This window comes from Sebastes fasciatus, chromosome 13, assembly GCF_043250625.1.
Source record: "Sebastes fasciatus isolate fSebFas1 chromosome 13, fSebFas1.pri, whole genome shotgun sequence".
Taxonomy (NCBI): Eukaryota; Metazoa; Chordata; class Actinopteri; order Perciformes; family Sebastidae; genus Sebastes; species Sebastes fasciatus.
In genome coordinates, this window is record NC_133807.1 from 12364401 (window position 1) to 12383373 (window position 18973).

The 18973-nt window shown below is 42.6% G+C and overlaps 3 protein-coding genes and 1 long non-coding RNA gene across 10 annotated transcripts in view; 1 reads left to right on the top strand and 3 right to left on the bottom strand.

Annotated features, from left to right (window-relative positions):
* The window catches only part of cd9r (CD9 molecule related), a 122585-nt gene that overhangs the window by 83056 nt on the left and 20556 nt on the right, over positions 1–18973 (bottom strand). The window lies entirely within an intron of this gene.
* LOC141780344 (retinoic acid-induced protein 3) lies at positions 871–11785 on the bottom strand. 4 transcript variants are annotated; one of them, XM_074655527.1, is made up of 5 exons: positions 9251–11785; positions 6522–7719; positions 4010–4024; positions 1929–1984; positions 871–1735 (listed from the first exon to the last, which is right to left on the bottom strand). In XM_074655527.1, exons 2-5 carry the CDS (start codon positions 7648–7650, stop codon positions 1658–1660), a joined length of 1278 nt encoding a protein of 425 aa, XP_074511628.1. In that variant the 5' UTR covers positions 7651–7719; positions 9251–11785; the 3' UTR covers positions 871–1657. The 4 variants fall into 4 exon arrangements, with proteins under 4 accessions (XP_074511628.1, XP_074511626.1, XP_074511629.1 ...); XM_074655525.1 differs by having other exon boundaries at positions 6507–7719; XM_074655528.1 differs by lacking the exon at positions 4010–4024.
* Positions 4569–17674, top strand: LOC141780357 (uncharacterized). 2 transcript variants are annotated; one of them, XR_012596631.1, is made up of 6 exons: positions 4569–4705; positions 9404–9496; positions 11792–11836; positions 12042–12998; positions 16084–16169; positions 17539–17674. It is a non-coding gene; the product is annotated as an uncharacterized LOC141780357 (long non-coding RNA). The 2 variants fall into 2 exon arrangements; XR_012596632.1 differs by lacking the exon at positions 4569–4705 and adding an exon at positions 7748–7987 and having other exon boundaries at positions 9398–9496.
* On the bottom strand, positions 12446–14184 carry pde6hb (phosphodiesterase 6H, cGMP-specific, cone, gamma, paralog b). The gene is made up of 3 exons (XM_074655539.1): positions 14024–14184; positions 13059–13216; positions 12446–12976 (listed from the first exon to the last, which is right to left on the bottom strand). The coding sequence occupies exons 2-3, from the start codon at positions 13199–13201 to the stop codon at positions 12859–12861; spliced, it is 261 nt and encodes an 86-aa protein (XP_074511640.1). The 5' UTR covers positions 13202–13216; positions 14024–14184; the 3' UTR covers positions 12446–12858.

Sequence of the window (18973 nt, forward strand, 5' to 3'; positions counted from 1 at the left end):
AATGGGTTGGATGTGGCGGGAAACCTCATATCCCTGCTAATTGCTCTAATGCACAAGAGGCCAATTGCCAATTTGATGGCACGCTCTGCTCTGAGTAATTGAAGTCGGGCTAATTGGAAGAATAGATTGAAGGCTGTCTGATAAGAGGTGGGGAGTGTGTGTGTGTGTGGAGATTGTATCTATTGAAGTGAGGAATTGACCTTTTGTGGGTGGCAGGGTCACTACAGGCAGGCCTGCCGTCAGGGGGGGATCAAGTACAACAATTTACTTACTGACCTATATCACTGACAATAGAAGTTAAATGTATTTACATGATAAATAAATGTATTGTTATCATTAAAACACCTTTCAACTTGTCATCTGACACCCCAACACCCTGGTCGTAACTCGACCCGGGAAGCAGTGAGGTTTGATAGAGGGATGCGCACCGCACAGAGGAAAGTGAGAAAGAAGAGTGAAGAAGCACCTGGTATGACAGAGTCGGGGTGGAAGAGGGGCTCAATTTGGGAAGTCTGTCCCCCTGTCCATAATTCCTACAGGCCACTGTGGGAGACTGAATCTATCTTAAATTATTCCTGCTGTTGGATCTGAATAATGTTATATATTCTTTATTGTGTAAATTATATCATAGGCAAGAGGTGTTACATGGTATTACACTGCTACTATTGCTTAAACACTCCTATTCTTTCACACAGTATAAGTTTGGCAGTCTCTTCTGACTAGTTTTGTCTTGGTATGCCTAAACACTGCCCCCTGCTGGTTAAAGTGTGGTACTACACCTCTGCTCCCTGTGGTTGTATAGGCATGGCTGAGCCATCTGTGCAGATTGTGAGTGGGATAAACAAAAGGTTTGAGAATATGACAAACATCTTTTAAAGACAAACCTTTTATTGATAACACCAACATGTGTAGAAAGTCATTACGTATTGCCGGAAAGAGGCTCATACACCTGGTATCTTTCTATGCACAGAACACATCCATTGTTTTTTCGGTGCAGCAGCAGCACCAACAGAACCCAGCGACTGTAACTTTGAATATGAAGATGTTAATCAGTGGTGGCACGAGCCTCCCATGGTGCTGACAGGTCTCCTGTCCTATCCTCCTCCTGTCTTGTCGCATCTCATCTCATCTCCCTTCCTCATCTCTCTCTCTCTCCTCCTTTCATCCCTCCTCTCTCTACGGCTCACAGATGCCTCTGCTCCGCTCAGCAGTTTGGCACCTTCAGAGTGACAGTTTCACGCCTCCTCCATCACCTCGGGGCTATTATATACCGTCTCAGAGCAGCACACACACACACACACACACACACACGCACACACACCATCATAAAGACTCACTTCTACTAAGCATTTGTTATGTGGATTTCCCGCCAGAAGAAAGCTGGACTATCTGAACCCATCCAGCCTTCATGATGAAACTCCAGCAGATGAGTCATTCTGCTGAGTCTTTCTTCTTTTTTGGAGAAGAGGATTTTTCACATCCTTCTGGCACATTTGAAAATAACAGTTCTTACAAAAATATTTACATTTGCACAAGAAAATGAAAACATGTGCCAAGTACAGATTAGTGCATGAGTTGGGTCACCCCCGGCTTTGGTTGATGTTGTATATCAGGTTATGTGTGTTTGTGTAAGAACCAGACATGAAAATTAATTCAATCAAAATTCATCATAAGGTTCCAGGAAGTTGGTGGTCTGCGGGCGAGGGATGGTGTAATCTCTTTCAGGGTCAATGTCCTGAAACGCACACAGAAACATGGAATCACAAATTCATCATGTCAGTGCGGTTAATTCCCATCATACAACTGTGCTTTCATTAACCTTACAATATGACTTGGCTATTAATTGCCTCCAGTATAGTGAAAGGTCACGGTGCTTAATTGCAGAGCGTGTGAAGTGGGATTGTTAATCCTAATGGTTTATTACTCACTGTCACGGAGAATTCAGACTCGTAGGGTGATCGCAGCGATTGCTCATTCCTCCTGCCTGAGGGGGAGACACATGATGCAGTCGGCTAATTATCGGTTCATTATATATACTGTTCATCATATAGACCCGCAGTGAGAGCGGAGCTGACTGATAGTGGAATTCATTTTGTAGTTTTGGACATCGGCTCTGTATTCATTCTGGCTTGTAGTTATAATTCAGCATAAAAGATGTTTTTCAGCGCATTTAAAACACTTCTGCATAACCAGTACTCGTCCGGACTCGCATGGAAGAGTAGCGCGTCTGCACAAGCGTGAGACTGTTTATGTGGAAATGTTTTAAACTGTAAGATTTTGGCGAAGTGTGTGGGAAGTAATGAGCACACGACTGGATGAATGAGACTTGGATTATAGTGCACGAGTTGTGTGAGAGTTTGTAAATGCATGTTCATATAGTTTTGCTGTTGTTAAACGCGGCTCCCCATTCACTTCAATTCATAAAAGCTCTTCTCCATTTTTGGATTCATTGTTCACCGTGAATACCAGCAAGAAAAACAAAGTTTTCTTCACAAATCCAAGGTAAGGCAGGGTGAGTAATTGATGTACTAATTATAATTTTGGGGGTGAAGTATGCCTTTAAAGAAGCAGTGTTTTGCAACCGACTTAATATCCCTCTGCTCACCCCTCGCTTTCCAAGCATGTCGGAGAACTACAGTGGCCTTCAGGTAACTTAAAAACATGAAAGGCTCTCTCTAGAGCCAGTGGTTTGTCCACTCTGGGCTACTGTAGAAACATGGTGCTGCAACATGGCAGACTCTGAAGAGGACCCGCTCCCTATGTAGATATTAAAAGGCTCATTCTAAGCTAACGGAAAGACAATGATTCAGGTGATTTCTGACACCAATTCCCCCTAAACCCTACACACGGCTCCTTTAAAGCAAGACTGAAGCAGAAGGAATAAAACATTTTTCCTTTACAAATGAAAAGTTGAATTCATAAGTAGTAAAACACACCAGTGCTGAATTTAATACACCCAGGGGTTTTCCTGCTACAGCCACTTGGTCTGGTTTGACCACTAGCTCAGTGGTTCCCAACCTTTTCCTAAAGAGACCCCTTTCTATCATTTGTCGTCATTGAATAAACTGATGACCCCTAACTAACATATTTTATGGATATTTAATATTATATTCAATGCATAATAATAACAGTACACAACAACTGATAAATTGTACAATTAACTCAAATACTAAAAGCAATAACTGCAGGGAAGTTTGTGTAAAAGGAGCGATTTGGTTGAATTTTGAGCAGATTATTTCTTCTGAATATTGAATCAGAGACGAGTTTTCCCGTTATTTTTAAGGACTTTTAATACAATTCTGTTTTTTTAAAAATATTTTTTAACAATCATGCAGATTTAATGGGCTTCGTTTTTGACAAACGCGGTGTTTTCTTCTCCCTGACACTTGGCCATTGTTCTATTAGCTCTTTGGTTGTTTGGACATATATACGTGTATATGTCTATGGTTTAAACTGCAAATTTCTTCTAATGCAGGACGAGGCTGCTTAGCTAAACTTCAGATAGATATTGCTGTATAACTGACAGTACAGTCAGTTTGTGAACTCTTCTCTTGTTGTGTTACTGTTTTATGTACTTTTATTCCATAATAGTCACTTGTGTTCACAGGTCAGAAAAAAAGTTACATAGTTTTAAAGTCATTAACGCAGTGGAAAAAAAACTTCAACAAGACGGCTTCTACTCCTGTAGGCCCTGATCAGACAGTCTGGGGCGGCTTGTTTTCAATGACAGTGAAGGGTTTTGCGTGCTGCTTTTTAGTGGAGCGGATAGTGGAAAAATCATGAAAATAGTGATACAAGCACAAAATTTGGCATGATGATTCCTGAGGGGACGCTTAGCAAATATGAACGATTGGCCACTTGAAAATCCCTGAAAGACCGGATAAGCAGGAATATGACAAGCTCCATATCCAACACCAGGTGCTAGAACTGGAACTGTGGACTCTCAAGCCGCCAAAACCACAAAGCAAAGACACCCCCGAGTACGACCAGAAAGTAAGACGAAACTTACCGCAGGATGTTAAAGCTGTAAAAATTAGATCAAGCAGACAAAAAAACATATTACTATACATCAGACATTCAAATTGACCAAATACATGCATTTCCTTAAGAAAAAAAGTAAATTTGACAGCCATCTTGAAAAATGGCCGCCACATTGCAGTTAGAAATTGTTAAAATTATCAAAATTAGATCCAGCATGCCCGAAAACATATAATTTGACACCAAGATCACTCAAATCGATCAAGTAGATGAATTTCTATGAGATAAATAAGTCATTATCAGCAGGTCAATTTGGCGGCCATCTTGAAAAATGGCCGCTATCTTGGATTTTCAAGTGGCCGATGGTTTATATATTGCTTAGCGACCGCTCGGCAATCATCACGCCAAATGTGATGCTTGTATCACTGTTTGCACGATTTGATTGAAAAATGGATGTTATCCGCTCCACTATTTGTGTTGTTGCTGAACGCGTCTTGTTTTTACCGGAGCCCCTGAACGCCTCTTGTTTTTACCGGAGCCCCTGAACGCCTCAAGTTGAAAAAAAATGCGGGAAAGCGCCCTGACGTCATTAACGGTTTGTTTTTCTCTCATTGTGGTGACTTAGCTACCAGGAGCTAAAAGACTTCACCAACCGTAGCTACCATGGTTTTAACAGAAAGCAGCAGGCATGGAGGCAAATTAGTGCGCTACTTGAGATTTGGGGTAAGTTGTTTTCATTAACTAAACTGTACTATTAGCTATTAGGCATACAGGTCAGGGTTTGTGCTAATGTTAGCACTCATATGGTCATTAGCATGTTAGCATTCAGCTAATGCCAGTTTGTCGTCATTGTGCCGGTATTTACAGCACATAAATGATTAAGTGACTTCATTCTATGAGGTGTTACTATTATTATTGTTAGAGCTGAAACAATTAGTTTCTACATTGAGTAGTCGATAAGCGGAAAATATCCCCAAATTCATTGGTGCTGCTACAAGACTGGTTTCTGTGCAGCGTCATCACCGAGATGCGCACGCAGCCAGGGGTCAGGCATCAAGCCCCCAGGAAGTGTGCCGGTCGACGATCCCGACTTTCGTAGTTTCACTTCTGTGTTCGTCACGTGATGCCTTGGGCCAAAAAATACTTTTTCCCATAGACGTACGTGGGGAAAGAGACGTCTGTAACTCAGCGGATCATTATTTTTGAGGTGAATCAACTTCCCAGTACCTTATTTAAAAAATACGTTTTTAAAGTTGTAAAATGCACTAATAGCTGAATCCAGAGTTATTTCCCTTCCTCCGTTCATGTGAGTGAGACCCAGACCGAGGCTGGAGCGCAAGCCGTGATGACGGCGTGACGTAGGGACCCCGTGACCGAGTCATGTGACCGAGCGGATGCTACTGCGCATGTCCTAGTTGCCCAAGATCCGCCAAGATACGGTTACTTTTCCAGACGGAAGTCGAGCCATTTAGGCTTCATGCGTCAATGAGCAACTCTCATAGGAATGACCGGGGCCCCGCCTCCAACGCTGTATCCAGTTCTTTTAATACATCCATGGGTAAACTGCACCAACCGCAGAAAAGATGGATTGAAAATGTTTAATAATCTGAAGGGATCACGTCTTTGCTAAAAACCAGAAGGAGATTATGGATCCAGGCTTGATGGGCAAAAGCATTCTAGTCACACAGCGCTAGCAAAGCTGCAGGCAGCCGCTCCGCTTCCCTCGTGGTCACAACAACAAGCGGCCTTGGAAGCTAACGTTAGCTAATGTTCATTTACATTTGATTCGGCCATATCTGCAATATTGTATTGACTTTTGGTGTTACATTTCCGACATACAAAGAGCTGCTGTGTGACTGATTGTACGAATAACAAGACAAAAATCCAAGTCTCCAGTTTTATTTCAACGTTACACCTGTTGAGGAGTCGCTAAGGAAAAAGTGTCTGGCAACGGCCATCAAGAGGGACTCACGTAAATTAAACTCTGACCGGAATGTCAACCAAACAAACACAGATCCCCCAAGACAAATCACACTTATGTCTGATCTAACGTTACCCATTTCATAACGGGTGATAATAATAAACAAATCTCATACTAATACATCATATGATAATGGTATCTGGTCGTCGGACTCTGCAGGGGTCTGGTATAGTCAACAAGAATGTACAAACAATGTGAAATCTACGTTGATTACAACGATTGCCAAAGCGGTTTGCCTCCTGGGAGCGCACATGGCCAGTAATATTTGTATACAAGAAACCCGTCTATGTGATAGTTATTTGGACTGTTGGTTGAACCGAGCCAGCAATGTGAAGATGTCAACTTGGACTCTGAGAAATGTGATTGAGATTGTGTCATAATTTCTTACATTTTATCCACCAAATCAAAATTGATTGATTGATCGATTGAGAATAGAGTTGTTAGTTGCAGCCTTAATCATTTTCATCTAGCTTTGCCCCTTAGCATGATTCACAACCTTTCAATAAGCACCACTCAGTTTGGCTAATGAGGACAGACAGCCTCTCACCTGTCCCGTTCTCACCGTCACTCTCAAAGCTCCCGTTTTCTCTCCCCGACTTCGGGCTGGCCAGTCCTGGGACTTCAGCGTTGGGGCTGGTCCAGCCTGCGAAGCTCAGAGGGATGTCCTTGGACTTGGCCTCCCCCCTGCAGAAGAAGGCGATCTGGGCCAACCCGTGCCCCATCAGCAAGACCCAGCCATTCGCCACCAGGGCAATGCTGAGCACTGGGTCGTCCCACTGTGGCCGGCGGTCCAACTCGGGGTTCCCCCTGATGAGCATAGTGATCCACACCACCCAGATGAAGGCGGAGAGCAGCAGTGTGAGGAAGAGCAGCGTGGCCTGTCCTCGGCTATGCTGGCGGGCGGCAACCGTGTAAGTGTAGCTGAACGTGAAGCAGGAGCGGTGCAGGAAGTGTAGGGAGAGGATCAAGCTGATAGCCAGCAGGCACAGCACGTAAATCTGCAGCATGACAAATTCCTCCTGGCTGTAGCCGCACGGCTTCTTGTCCCGGACCAACACGAGGATCATCCACTGGGTAGAGATGATAACCTGCACGGTGAAGAGCCCCAGGGCCAGGGCGGGCTCCCCCCAGCCGCGGGCCGCCGCGAAGCCCAGCAGAGCGAGGCAGCGAGCCAGCAGGCAGGAGAAGGCCAGGGAGAAGAGCACGCTGAAGAGGAAGAGCCTGGTGGGGCAGGTCTGAGGGGTTAGGCGGACGATGAAGGCAAAGGTGATGGCGAAAATCCCAGCCGTGGCCAACAAGTACATGGACATGCAGGCTACGGTGCCGCCGATGCTGCTGTGCTGGTTCTGTGATGAAATACAGATCCACAGGGACCAGATCAGCAAGCCTACGAGGAGAACCATGCTGAACAGGAAGCCTGAAGAGGCCAGGGTCTCCAGTACAATACCCCACGCTGCCCGGCGGTCACACAGGTACCTATAAATGGGGTTCAGTCCTCTGCCGCAGCCTCGCACGCCCTTCATGGAAGTAACATTTGAGGAAGTGGATGGGGTGCTGGTTGTGGTTGTGGCATTGATTGAGCTGCTGTTGGTTGACTGGCACAGACAGGTGAGAGGGACGTAGAGGAGGAGGAGGAGGAGGAGGAGGGGGAAAAGGGTTGTGTGCTTCTCGGATGAAAAGGCCATATTCATTTTAGCAATCCCCGTGGGGATTCAGTCTTTCCTTTTTATGTGTCCTTTGATATAGAAGATCCTTTTCTCCTGAGACAAAAAAGCACAAAACATTTCAACGACATCAAATAGAAGTGTCCTTAAGCACGTTAACAGCGCACTGACTGACTGCGCAAAACAAGCAGGATGAAATGGAAGACACAGAGGTCACAGCGTGGAGAAGAAAAAAGGGGAGAGCGGTTTGACAGCCAGAGTGAAGAGCGCAGGAGGAGGGAGTGCGTAAACATGCCAGAACAAGGCAGAGGAGTGTGTTAGACCAGGGTGAAGAATGGAGGGAAAAAAATACTGCAACACGGAGGTGAGGCTGGGACAGAGCAGCAGACATGAAAGGCAAATCTTGTGCTGCATCAGCTCATAAAACTGCCACAGACATACAAGAATACACACACAACAGGGGGGGTTGTGGTTTATATGCTGTACAGGTGAGAGATATTCACTCCTGATAGCTGATTGCTACTTCCTCCAGCCTGTAACAGAGCCTTTGTTTCAGCATCAGAGAATCAAAGATGACCTTTAGTCGGATTAATCACTCATTAAATATGACCCACGCCCTCAACTTTGGCTCAACACTGGCCTTCATTTGTATAGACAGGAGATCACATAGTGGGGAAAGATTTGTATAACAATGGCTGCAAAGCACACCACTTAAGGAGATTATTTCCATCTTATTATGAGTTCCCAGAGGCTTTGATTAGCCTATTGTAATGTCATTTTTATGCTGATTATCAGTTAATTATAATCGCAGTTATTAGACGAAACCAATAACATAGAGTGCCCATAAATTCCAGAAATGTCATTGAGTGTTATAAGGAAAATAGATGTACATGTTTGGTGACGATGACTTAAATCAGAGGTTCCCAACTTGGTGTCCGGGCCCCTCTTAGGGGACGACAAAGATCACGGGGTGCGCCAGGATTTGCCTGAGTTGTCACAATTAGATTTGCTCATGTATAACTAAAATCATCATAACACACTTACTGGATAATTTACACAGAAGTGTGTACATCAAAAACTATTTGAGAAAAGTATTTTTTCCTACTTAGTGGCAAAATCTAATGAAATATTCAGTTTCAATCCATATTTGTTGGCATTTAGCCTTTCAAAAACAAAATTTTCACTGCGGTGAAAAACCTATTGACGCACCTGTGGGCTGGGCGTTCTAGCAGCAATCTAGCAACATCGTGAATTACATTTATTTAGCCACAATAACAAAAAAATCTGTTTCGGCTCTAACACTATTATAGTAAATTAATTAAATCGTAAAAAAGACAAATCCGTCAAGACGTCATCACTTTATTCATGTTGACAAAACTGATGAGTTCTATTCATCAAAGAAAGTTGATTTAATAAAAAAAAGACTAACTCATTTAATATTTAATACACTGAATCGACTTATTCAAATTGAGGATCAGGGGCTCAGTTTTTCTTAGACACAAGTAGGGGCGGCTTTAAAGAAAATAGGTGGTGAACCACTGATTTAAACTATTAAAGCTACACCCGACAATAAGAGGCCATCTCCAAAGCTGGACCAAAAGTTTATAATAAAAACAATGGAGCTTACCTTTTATCCTTTGGGATGTGAGAGTAAACACTTCCAAATCCCACTGCAAAAGTCTAGAGTCTTTCAAGTTTGGCTTGAAGTGTTGCAATAAACGGCTTAATGCGCCTCCTAACCTAACGATGTTCCCATATCTGTGCCAGGTAACAGGAAGAGCACGCAATGAGGAAGAGCGGGAATGAGATGGAGTCGCTGAGGTCCAGAGCCACCGGGAAAGAGGATTGCTTTCACCTTACATAAACAGATTGGGTAAGAGCAGAGAAACCTGCAACTCCACTCATACCTTCCTGTCAGTCAGACCCCTCCTGTGTTTCCATGCCCCTCCCTCAGACTAAAGGTGGGGCTCACACACACCTGGAGGTGATGATACACACAAACACCCACGGGGAGGGAGACTTCACTCCTCCCTAGTTATGAATTCATTTCCTATAAGAATTTGCATCCCAGCTCTCGATAACGTGTGCACTTTATGTGGAGCAACCAGAGTGTGAATGAGATATTCACATGCTCAGAAGGGGTGAGGGGCTTGTTGTTGTGAGGGAGTTAAGGTGAGAATCCGACTGACTCATCCCAGTCTCATCGGGATACAGAACAGGATTGGCCGTCACCTTAGTTACTAGTAAATCACAGCAACAATATTTGGAAGTGTTGAGTTAGCCTCAGGGGATGCGTCAAGAATGGAGAGTGCTTTCGACTGTTGCCTCTCACAAGGCCAACTCATGCCTCTACACGTACAGAGTTTACAGGGTGTGTCCGGTTAAGTCACTTTTTCAACTGTAAAGTCACTGTACTGCTGCAAAACACAGCTTTATGTTTTTAATCATCAAGCTTGTTTGCTGCAGGAGCAGAATGAATGCAGGTTTTGTATATAGTATGTAACAACATTAATGTCTTAATTACTGAATACTTCAAACCTTAAGTCTCCCTGATGTGTAACCTAATACCAGAGGTATTCAAGCATGACATAATTTATTTGGAATGTCCCACACAAATCCCCGTCACTATCTTTAGGTTGGGCTGAAGTGGAAAGAAGTGAAATATTTGTGTACAGTTTCACTCAGTGCTGATAGCACGTCATTATTTTGAAAGAGAAACCATAGCAACCCAAGTGTCTGGGGAAAAGCTGTCGATGGACAACAGTGTTAAAGGATGTTGACAGAACATCCATGTGTTAGTGTTTCTGTGGTGAATTTAACAGCTTCAAATCTTCATTTTTCCAACCTGTTTGCAACCAGATTTCTGTTTTTGATGTTTTAGCAACGCTAGCAGCATCACTGTAGTCCAGTGGGTAACCTCCAGGTCTGAAAAGTGAAGCCAATGTGGAAGTGCCTTAAATTTGCATTCTTTCTAACAGCCAGCAGGGGGCGACTCCTCTGGTTGCATTTATGTCCACGTCAGGGAGTAAAAACGTTGGTGACCCCCTGACCTTTCGTCTAGCGCCATCATCAGATCAAATTTTCAATTTGTCCAATACTTTGGTTCATGACCAAATGTGCGCTGTGTTTACTGCTAATTAGCAAACTTTAGCATGCTAACATGCTCAACCAAAATGGTGATCATGGTAAATGAAGCATGTTAGCATTGTCAGGGGCTATAATTAAATTAATATTGAAGAAAGGATCCATTTAAAAAATCCAGGACCGTTCCCCAAGCATTGAAACAATGAGTAAAAACATTGCAATAACGTAGCTAGATTACTAACGTTAACTAATGGTTGCTAACAGTTAGCTGGCTATGGCCCGCTAGCTAACGTTAGCCTTGTGTGTGGGACAGACTGTCACTGTGTGCACCTGCAACTTATAACATTAGTTTGTTTGCAACTGAGCCAACCAGTATCTGTAATTTAACTACAAAGCAAACACTGATGGTGTCACCTACTATTTTAGTCGGTTTGTAATATTAGTTAGTCTCGGGTCAAGAGGTCTAATGGACAGGACGGGCTGGCTCGCTATCTGCAGCGTTAGTCTGATCTAACGCTATTTTGAGCTGAGAGCGAATCTGGCAAGAAAACACACTGACAAGTCATCATTCTAACAAGTGAATTTAAAGGGGACATATTTTGCTCATATCCGGGTTCATATTGGTATTTTGGGTTTCTTTTAGAACATGTTTACATGCTTTAATGTTCAAAAGAACATTATTTCTCTCATAGTGTCTGTCTGAATATACCTGTATTCACCCTCTGTCTAAAACGCTCCATTTTAGCGGAAAAGCCCAATCTGCTCTGATTGGCTTGTGAGGAAAAATATGGTGCACGTTTGCAAAGACAGTTGTGTTTTCTGTTCTAGGCCGCCCACAAAAAACTGACTGGGTTGTCTTATTTTACAGAAAATTATTATATTATTGTATATAACATCTTAAATATCATATTTTCAACAGAGAAATATAACATCATAAGTCCCAGGGCTTACTGTTTGAATACCATGAGGGGTTTGATTTGTGAGCTAGATCTTATACTTAGTAGATAATTTATTTTCCTTGTGAGAAGAGAAAGAACACAGTTCATTGTTAATATCATGATTTGTTTTCTTTTTCCAAACGAAGAACCTCGTGGGAGCGTGTTGCTTTCAGGAAGCCTTAAAATGAGTGGTAATTATTATTAGACAGCATTTCAGATAAGACACAGAAGTCATCAATTTGAGTTAGGAGACTGCTAGGAAATGTTTGAGAGTATTGTCATTTTGTTTCATATTAGTGATATCAAGTCATGATTGTTGTTTGTTTGCCTTTGTTTGACATATTTTTGCTTGTGATTAATTTCAAGACTGCCATGATTTTTTCCATCTTTTATTAGGTGTTCCAGAAAAGAAAGAGATGGACAACATGTGTACTAAAATATACACATTTTACTGCAGCTATCGGGACATGCCAGCTCACAGTACAGCTACTGTGGTATTGTGCTTGCAACGCAAAACATTGAGTATCATCCTTTTGTTTTCTCTAAGGAGGGACGTGGGTTCAGATAGCAGCAAGGAGAGAGAGATGGGATAAAAGGGAGTACATCCTCCATGATCACATGAAAGAAAGTGCATTGTAGTTTTCACCATCACAGCATATTGCACACTCTCCTCGCACCCCCGTGGTGTTTACAGTAACCTTGTGCACAAGGAGTAGAAAATACAACGCAAAAATAAAAGCGGGAGGAAATACAAAAGGTGGGACGGGAGTCAAGGTCAAAAAGTTCAAACGCTGAGAACAAAATATTTACATTTTAATAGACAGCTAGAAGCAAATACAAGCTAGTCATAACTAGTGTTTTGCTTGCGTCCATTGCCGTGGGACAGGAGTGGCGGGGTGAGAGTGGGGAGTCCGAATGAGGAGGGAGGGAGAAGACTATCATAGATGGATGAAGGGGAAAAGGTATGTGGAGTTCTTTTTCTCGTCTTCTCATTTCAAGTATATATATATATATAAACAGTATCGTATAATCATATAAAAACATTATTATGCTTCCTATCCACTTAGTGGAGTGCAGCATGAGGTAGATAGACGAGAGGGCATTAGGGGGTTTGCTGGCAGCCTTATCACGGCGTGCCGAGCCGGGGCGGAGAGAAGGCCGGGCAGAGAGGATTAGAGGTGCAGGCAGGTCAGGAAGGCAGGAGGCAGCAGGTTTAGATGATGCCGTATTTGGCCAGGTCGCTGAGCTCCATGTCGCCGAAGGCTTCCCATGGGCACACCACTGTGATGTCTGTGCCGAGACCCTCCATGCCTGGGATGTCGTCGCCAAAGCTGGAGGAGAGAAAACAGCGAGGTCAGTGGCCTGATTTCATTGTTTGCATTTATGTATCAATATAAATGTTTTTGTCTTTACCCCTTCTGGCCTGGCTTTGGGGCCTTGCTCTTGAATGTACGGGTCTGCCGCTGCTTGAACTTGGGTGGTCCCTTCTTGGGTGTGGTGGGGCCGGTCGATCCGCCGGGGGCCAGGGCGCTTCCCGCAGGGGGGTTGGCGTTCATTGCTGCTGAGGGTCTCTAAAAAGACAAGAAGGAAAAAAAGTGTCATCAGACACACAGAGATCACAGTTTCCTCTTGTGGCTTCCTCTTTTGTTTCTCTGCCCTCTTTCTCTCTGTTGCCCTCTGCTAATCCTGTTTCCTGCCAGCTCTTAATGCCAATCAGTGGAGATCATGCAGATTAGTTTAAACAACCAGATTAGCTCTAATCCCGCTCTGATCCGCAGCGGACTAATTGCCCTTCTTGAACAACAGGGATGCCAAATGGGACCTCAGACTTTTCCATTAGGTCATCAATTTAGACACACATTCACACACACTTTAGATATCTCATTTTAATTACTAAATTATTAACTATTCCAGTCAAAGAAATTCACTGATCACACACCTGACCTCTCCTTTAAGTTTCTACTCATGTCTTTGAAGACTCTTTCTTTGTTGTTGTTTTAAACTATTGAATTTCTTAGTCACATCTGTACTTCAACCTACACTTTGCTAATTTTTTATCCACTTTTTTAGCTATTTAAAGTGCCACATCAAACCACGTTGCTAGCACAGGATACAGGATGAACATGTCATAGTTTTCAGTCATTCATCTTCCTTGTATCAGTTTAGAGTTTTAGCTAGCAATGCACAAATGCATATCTACGTTAAAGCCATCCTAACCATCAAACTATCATCTGAATTCATGCATTGTCTACTAGTTCAGCGCTGACATGACTCATTTGATTTATAACCAGTCCACAAGTAGTTACTATTACCATGGAAATATTATAAAAGCTGCTAGGCTATAATTAAAGGAGTCAAGTCAATGAGGTTTTTCTCACCTGTTGTCACAGATATCCCAAGAGGCTACCGCCGATCTCTGCTCTGAGAGATTGCTTCTTTGTTCTTCTTGAGTTTGTGAAGCGTGTTGTCCTCCTTGTGCTTTTATACCTCCATCTGTAATCTCCACGTCCTCCTCTTTCCAGTCACATGGGCCCTGGAAAAAGGTCAAACGTCTCCACCAAAGCCAGCATCTTCTCCCCCCTCCCACCCTACCTAACTCTAATTGTCCTTGTTCTCATCACCCCGCCCGCCGCAAACCTCCCTACCTGGGTAGACGGTGTCAAAGATCAATCTGGAAGGATTTGATCAGGCTTATCCCTCTAAACCTCAGCACGCCTGCATTCAGCTTAGCTGCGAGGAGACGACCTGCTGGTCGCGTTTCAGGTCCATGTGAGATGCTGTTTTCACGTGTTGGATGTTGGAGCCACCATTGAACAGTGGTCAACACTCTTATTAGATTACTTCCGTTATATGAAAGATTATAATCTCCTTTGACTTTTAATTTGATAAATATTAAAAGTTCAATAAAAGTAGCCTCTTCTTTCTGCAATATAAGTTACGTCTTTCAATTGTGAATTAGAGGACGTTTTAAGAAAGTGTTTTGATAAATCATTGCCTTAATCGGGTTTTGGCTCTGAGTCGAAGTGCCAAGCTGCATCTCTAGATGTGTAAACGTTGTTATTGTTACACCAAAAAGTGTAGGTGACCTGCTTCTCCCTCCCCCATGATGCCAAACAATGTCAAACATCACATTTTTCTGTTCACTTTCAGCTTTAAGTAAGCTTGTTTTCAAAGTATTTCTTCCAAATTCGAGTTGATTACATGTCTATTTGTGTCTGAGCTTCACAGCATGGGTTTTGCACCCGCATGTGGAAGGGCCAGTGGTGCAGTGATTAAACGGATTAACACCAGTCATCTAACTAGAAGTGCAAAATCAATCGCCACATGCACCTGGAGTTTTAGCAGGTCCAGTTGCCTTCGTCTTCAGGCCTCTAGATAGTTAGCTACTCCTTCCTTGAGTGAGGTGAATGAAAATCCTCAAAAAACAGTATTTTTAACTTCCTTGCCAGTATTTAAGGAGAGGTAAAATAACGCGTTTAAAGGGGAGCACCACCTAAATTAAGTATTCCAATATATTATTTCCATGGCCTAGTAAAGTTCAATCAATGTTAGTGAACATGAGCTCCTCTTTCTCAAAGCCAGAAACCAGAGAAGTAAGTCTCAAACTTGTGATGTCATCAGGGGAAAGTCTGGAGCTGCTCTATAGACAATGAATGGGAGACATTGCATGTTTGTTTTATTTTTTATACCCAAATTAGGTTTATTCTATTGTAGTGTTCACAGTTGTGAAACAGAAAATGTTCCCATATACTCATGACATTCCCCTGGGTGCTCTCAGTGTCATCTATAACACCTCAACCAATTCATCGTCTGTGGAGCAGCTCCACACGTTATACTTGATGACATCACAAGTTTGAGTTTTAGCACTCTAGTTTTTGGATTTGGGAGAGAGTTCATGTTAAATAATATTTTTTTTAACTGTATTTGACCATAAGATCAACATGTATGAATTTTGAAAATTGGCATAGTTCCCCTTTAAGATGTCGAATAATATTAAAATGTACCACGCCTGATTGGAACAGTACATCTAAACTGGTGTGATATAATGATTGAAAGTTGTCTCTTAATGGTTTGGCCGCTGCGTGTGGAACATGTTGATCTAGAGGGAGGATCCCGGATTAGCTTGTTTGGATGCGGGACAAGTACCGAGAAAGAGTCATGACACAACCACAGAGCGCTGATGGGAAGTTATGTAAGCAGGCATTTTAGTCTTCAAATTATCAAACAACCATTTTTTGAAACTCGTCAGTCATTTACAGACTTAGAGACGTTAACACTAACTCACATAGACACAGAAAAAACTCCTCACAGAAGGCCTCAGTTTGTTCCTTGTTTCATTCTTTTGTTCTTCATGTCTTTTATTCATGAATTAATTGATTTCTCCTCTCATTGCATTCTATCTTGAATTATTATCTTATATATTCTATATGTTTTTAAGGGAGATGAAACCGAGGTGACAGCATCACATCAAACTACAAACGTGCTATAGCCTACATGACACTGGACCTGAGAGATGACAAAAAGGTGAGGTGTGATATGATTTATATAAATAAATTGAATTGAATTGAATTATTTAGACACAGCGTTGCTGTAATCTAAATGCCAACATCAGCATGCTACCATGTTCACAATGGAAATGCTAACATGCTGATGTTTAGCAGGTAGGCCTATAGCCTAATGTTTACCATGTTTGTTTAGTGTGTTAGCATGTTAACATTTGCTAACTGAAAAGTCAGAAGATCTCCAAAGTCATTGGGATTCGTCTCCTGGGGAACATGAATGTCTGTACAAAATGTCATGGCAATCTATTGAGGATATTTCAGCCTGGACGGAAGTGGGGGACCAACTAACTGACATTGCCAAAACTGTAACAAAATGAGCAACTTGTTTAGCAATGATCTCCATGAAATGCTTTCCAACGGGTGATAGCATAATGCTCATAATTACAGCTACATCTTTAAAGTCACTACGAGGAACTTTAATTTTATGTTGATTTTTGCGGTCCCTGTGAACAAAAGCGATAGTGTTTCTGACCTCCAGAGTCCCTTTAGATCAGTGATTCTCAAAGTGGGGTCCGGGGACCCCCAGGGGTCTGTGGCACTCTGTCAGGGGGTCCGTGAAATAATTTGCCATATATTAAAATTGTGCTGTATCATTAAAAAGTACACATCTACAGATGGGGACTATTTCCGCCAATAAAACATGCATATTGTGTGTCCATTACTCCCACCCATGTTAACTTTCGACCAATAGAAACTCTGAAATGATTGTGACACATTACGTCAAGTCATGAATCAGTCACTTTACTCAGGGCAACGAACTGTTCCTGCTGCTGCTTAGCGTGACTTATAAGCTGGCAAGCATGGAGAAATATATGAGTCAGTCCACATCGTCAAGTCACGCTAAGCCCAAACTAGCTAAATTGAGAAAATATGACGACAGTTATATCGAGTTTTGTTTTATTGAGAACAGTGACGGGAGACCAAAATGCGTTGTGTGTTTTCAGGTGCTGGCGAGCGAAGCCATGAAGCAAGCCAAGCTAAAACTACATCTAATTACAAAACACCTGGAATATCAGGGCAAAACATAGTGATATTGACATGATTCAAACTGAAATGTGGTTCCGTTTATCACTACGAAACAGGTCTGAAGTATTTTGTTTGGAAAGTTTTAGAATAGTTCCAATGGCATCTAAGAGTACAAATGGCATAATGCTTAATCAGTGTTACAATTACGAGGGGGTTCTTGGCAAATCTTCTCCCTGTAAGGGGTCCCTGGCCCCAAAAAGTTTGAGAACCTTTTTTCGATAACCTTTCATTTTACTGCAACAGGGTCTGACAGTTTGCCCGTCGCAGTCCTGGCTCTGATTCTCCTGTGCCTCCGTCCCCTCCAGCGGGCCCAGCAAAACGCCCTAGGTCTCCAGCAGCATGGTGTGTGTGGCGCAGAGCTCTCTACTTCCCGCCGGAGCTCCGACTGCAGGTCTGGATCTGGGTCTGTCCACGGCGGGCTGTTCGCTGCCGGAGGCCCCACTGGAGGCCCCTCTGGGGGCCCCACTGGAGTCTGAGCTGAAGGAGTTTCTGGTGAACCTGTAAGTCGTTTTGTCTGATTTTGTTTCATTAAGAATAACTACAGTACATAGAAAACGCCAATATTCTTGCTGATGGTCTTGTTTGCTTCTATAGGTCATAAAGAGGCATCAGTATTAAATTGAGAGTGTTTCATAACTAGTTAAAAGTTCTTTATAGTAACTTTAAGTGGCTCTAATCATACTTATTAAATATCTATTTAGTCATGTATTCTCTCCAACTGATTAACTCAAGTGTAATTGGAAGCAAGGGCCACTAAATGGTGATTAGAGTTATCTGTTTTTTTTAAATAATGATGAAATGGTTTTCAAATTTCAAATATCCTTTTACAATGAAAACATTTACACTTATTTTGCGATTTTTTTTATCATTTCATATTGGTTTGGGATAGGGGTCTATCATATGCTGCACATTGATCGGCTGAGGTTTTGAGGGCAAGATGGGCATCTGGTCCCTAAAGCAGCCCAGGACAATGACTAAGCCTCTTAAACAGTATGTAGGCTGGAGGTAGGACAGAGCTGGCTTCTTTAAGTACACAGGCTGTTAATGTAAACTCTGGATTATCAGCCTATAGGTTGGGAACCACAGTTATGAGCAACAGGCCTGTTTCATCAATGTATTCACATCACAAATCTACTATACTTGCCAGTATGCTGAAAATGTTTATGGAGACTTTCCAGAAATACTTCTGTAGGTACAGTTAACTCACCTAAGCTTGTCGCCTCTTTAAGTATGCAGGCAGATAATTAGCATAATACTCCTCAGTAATGAACTGGGCTGAACTGTACCCTGTGCAGGGTTGAGTGTAAGTCAATATGTCAATCCTGGAGCCCACTCTTCTTACGTCGGCGTAGAACACGCTAATGCGTAGGCTACTAATTAGCTTAACAGAGGGACTCAGAGTTGAAAAAGCAATATTACACAAGTGGTACTGGGTTTGTTCAGCTTCACAGGCAGCATGTTACAGCTTGTCAAACATCAGCTAAGTACGACTTCAACAGACAAATCTGTTCTTTCATGAAGCTCATGAATCGCAGTGTTTGTGTGTGTGTTCAGAGGAAACCATACTCTTTTTACGTCCAAGCTTTCTGGCTCGAGGACCGTCATATACAGTGCAGGCATACAGTAGCCAACATATGGTCTGTTGAATGTATGGAGGTTTGCTTCCCACCCCGCAAAAAGCTCAAAGAGACCATGAATGACTATTCTCGGCATATAAATGCACCTTTTTTTTTTTTTTTT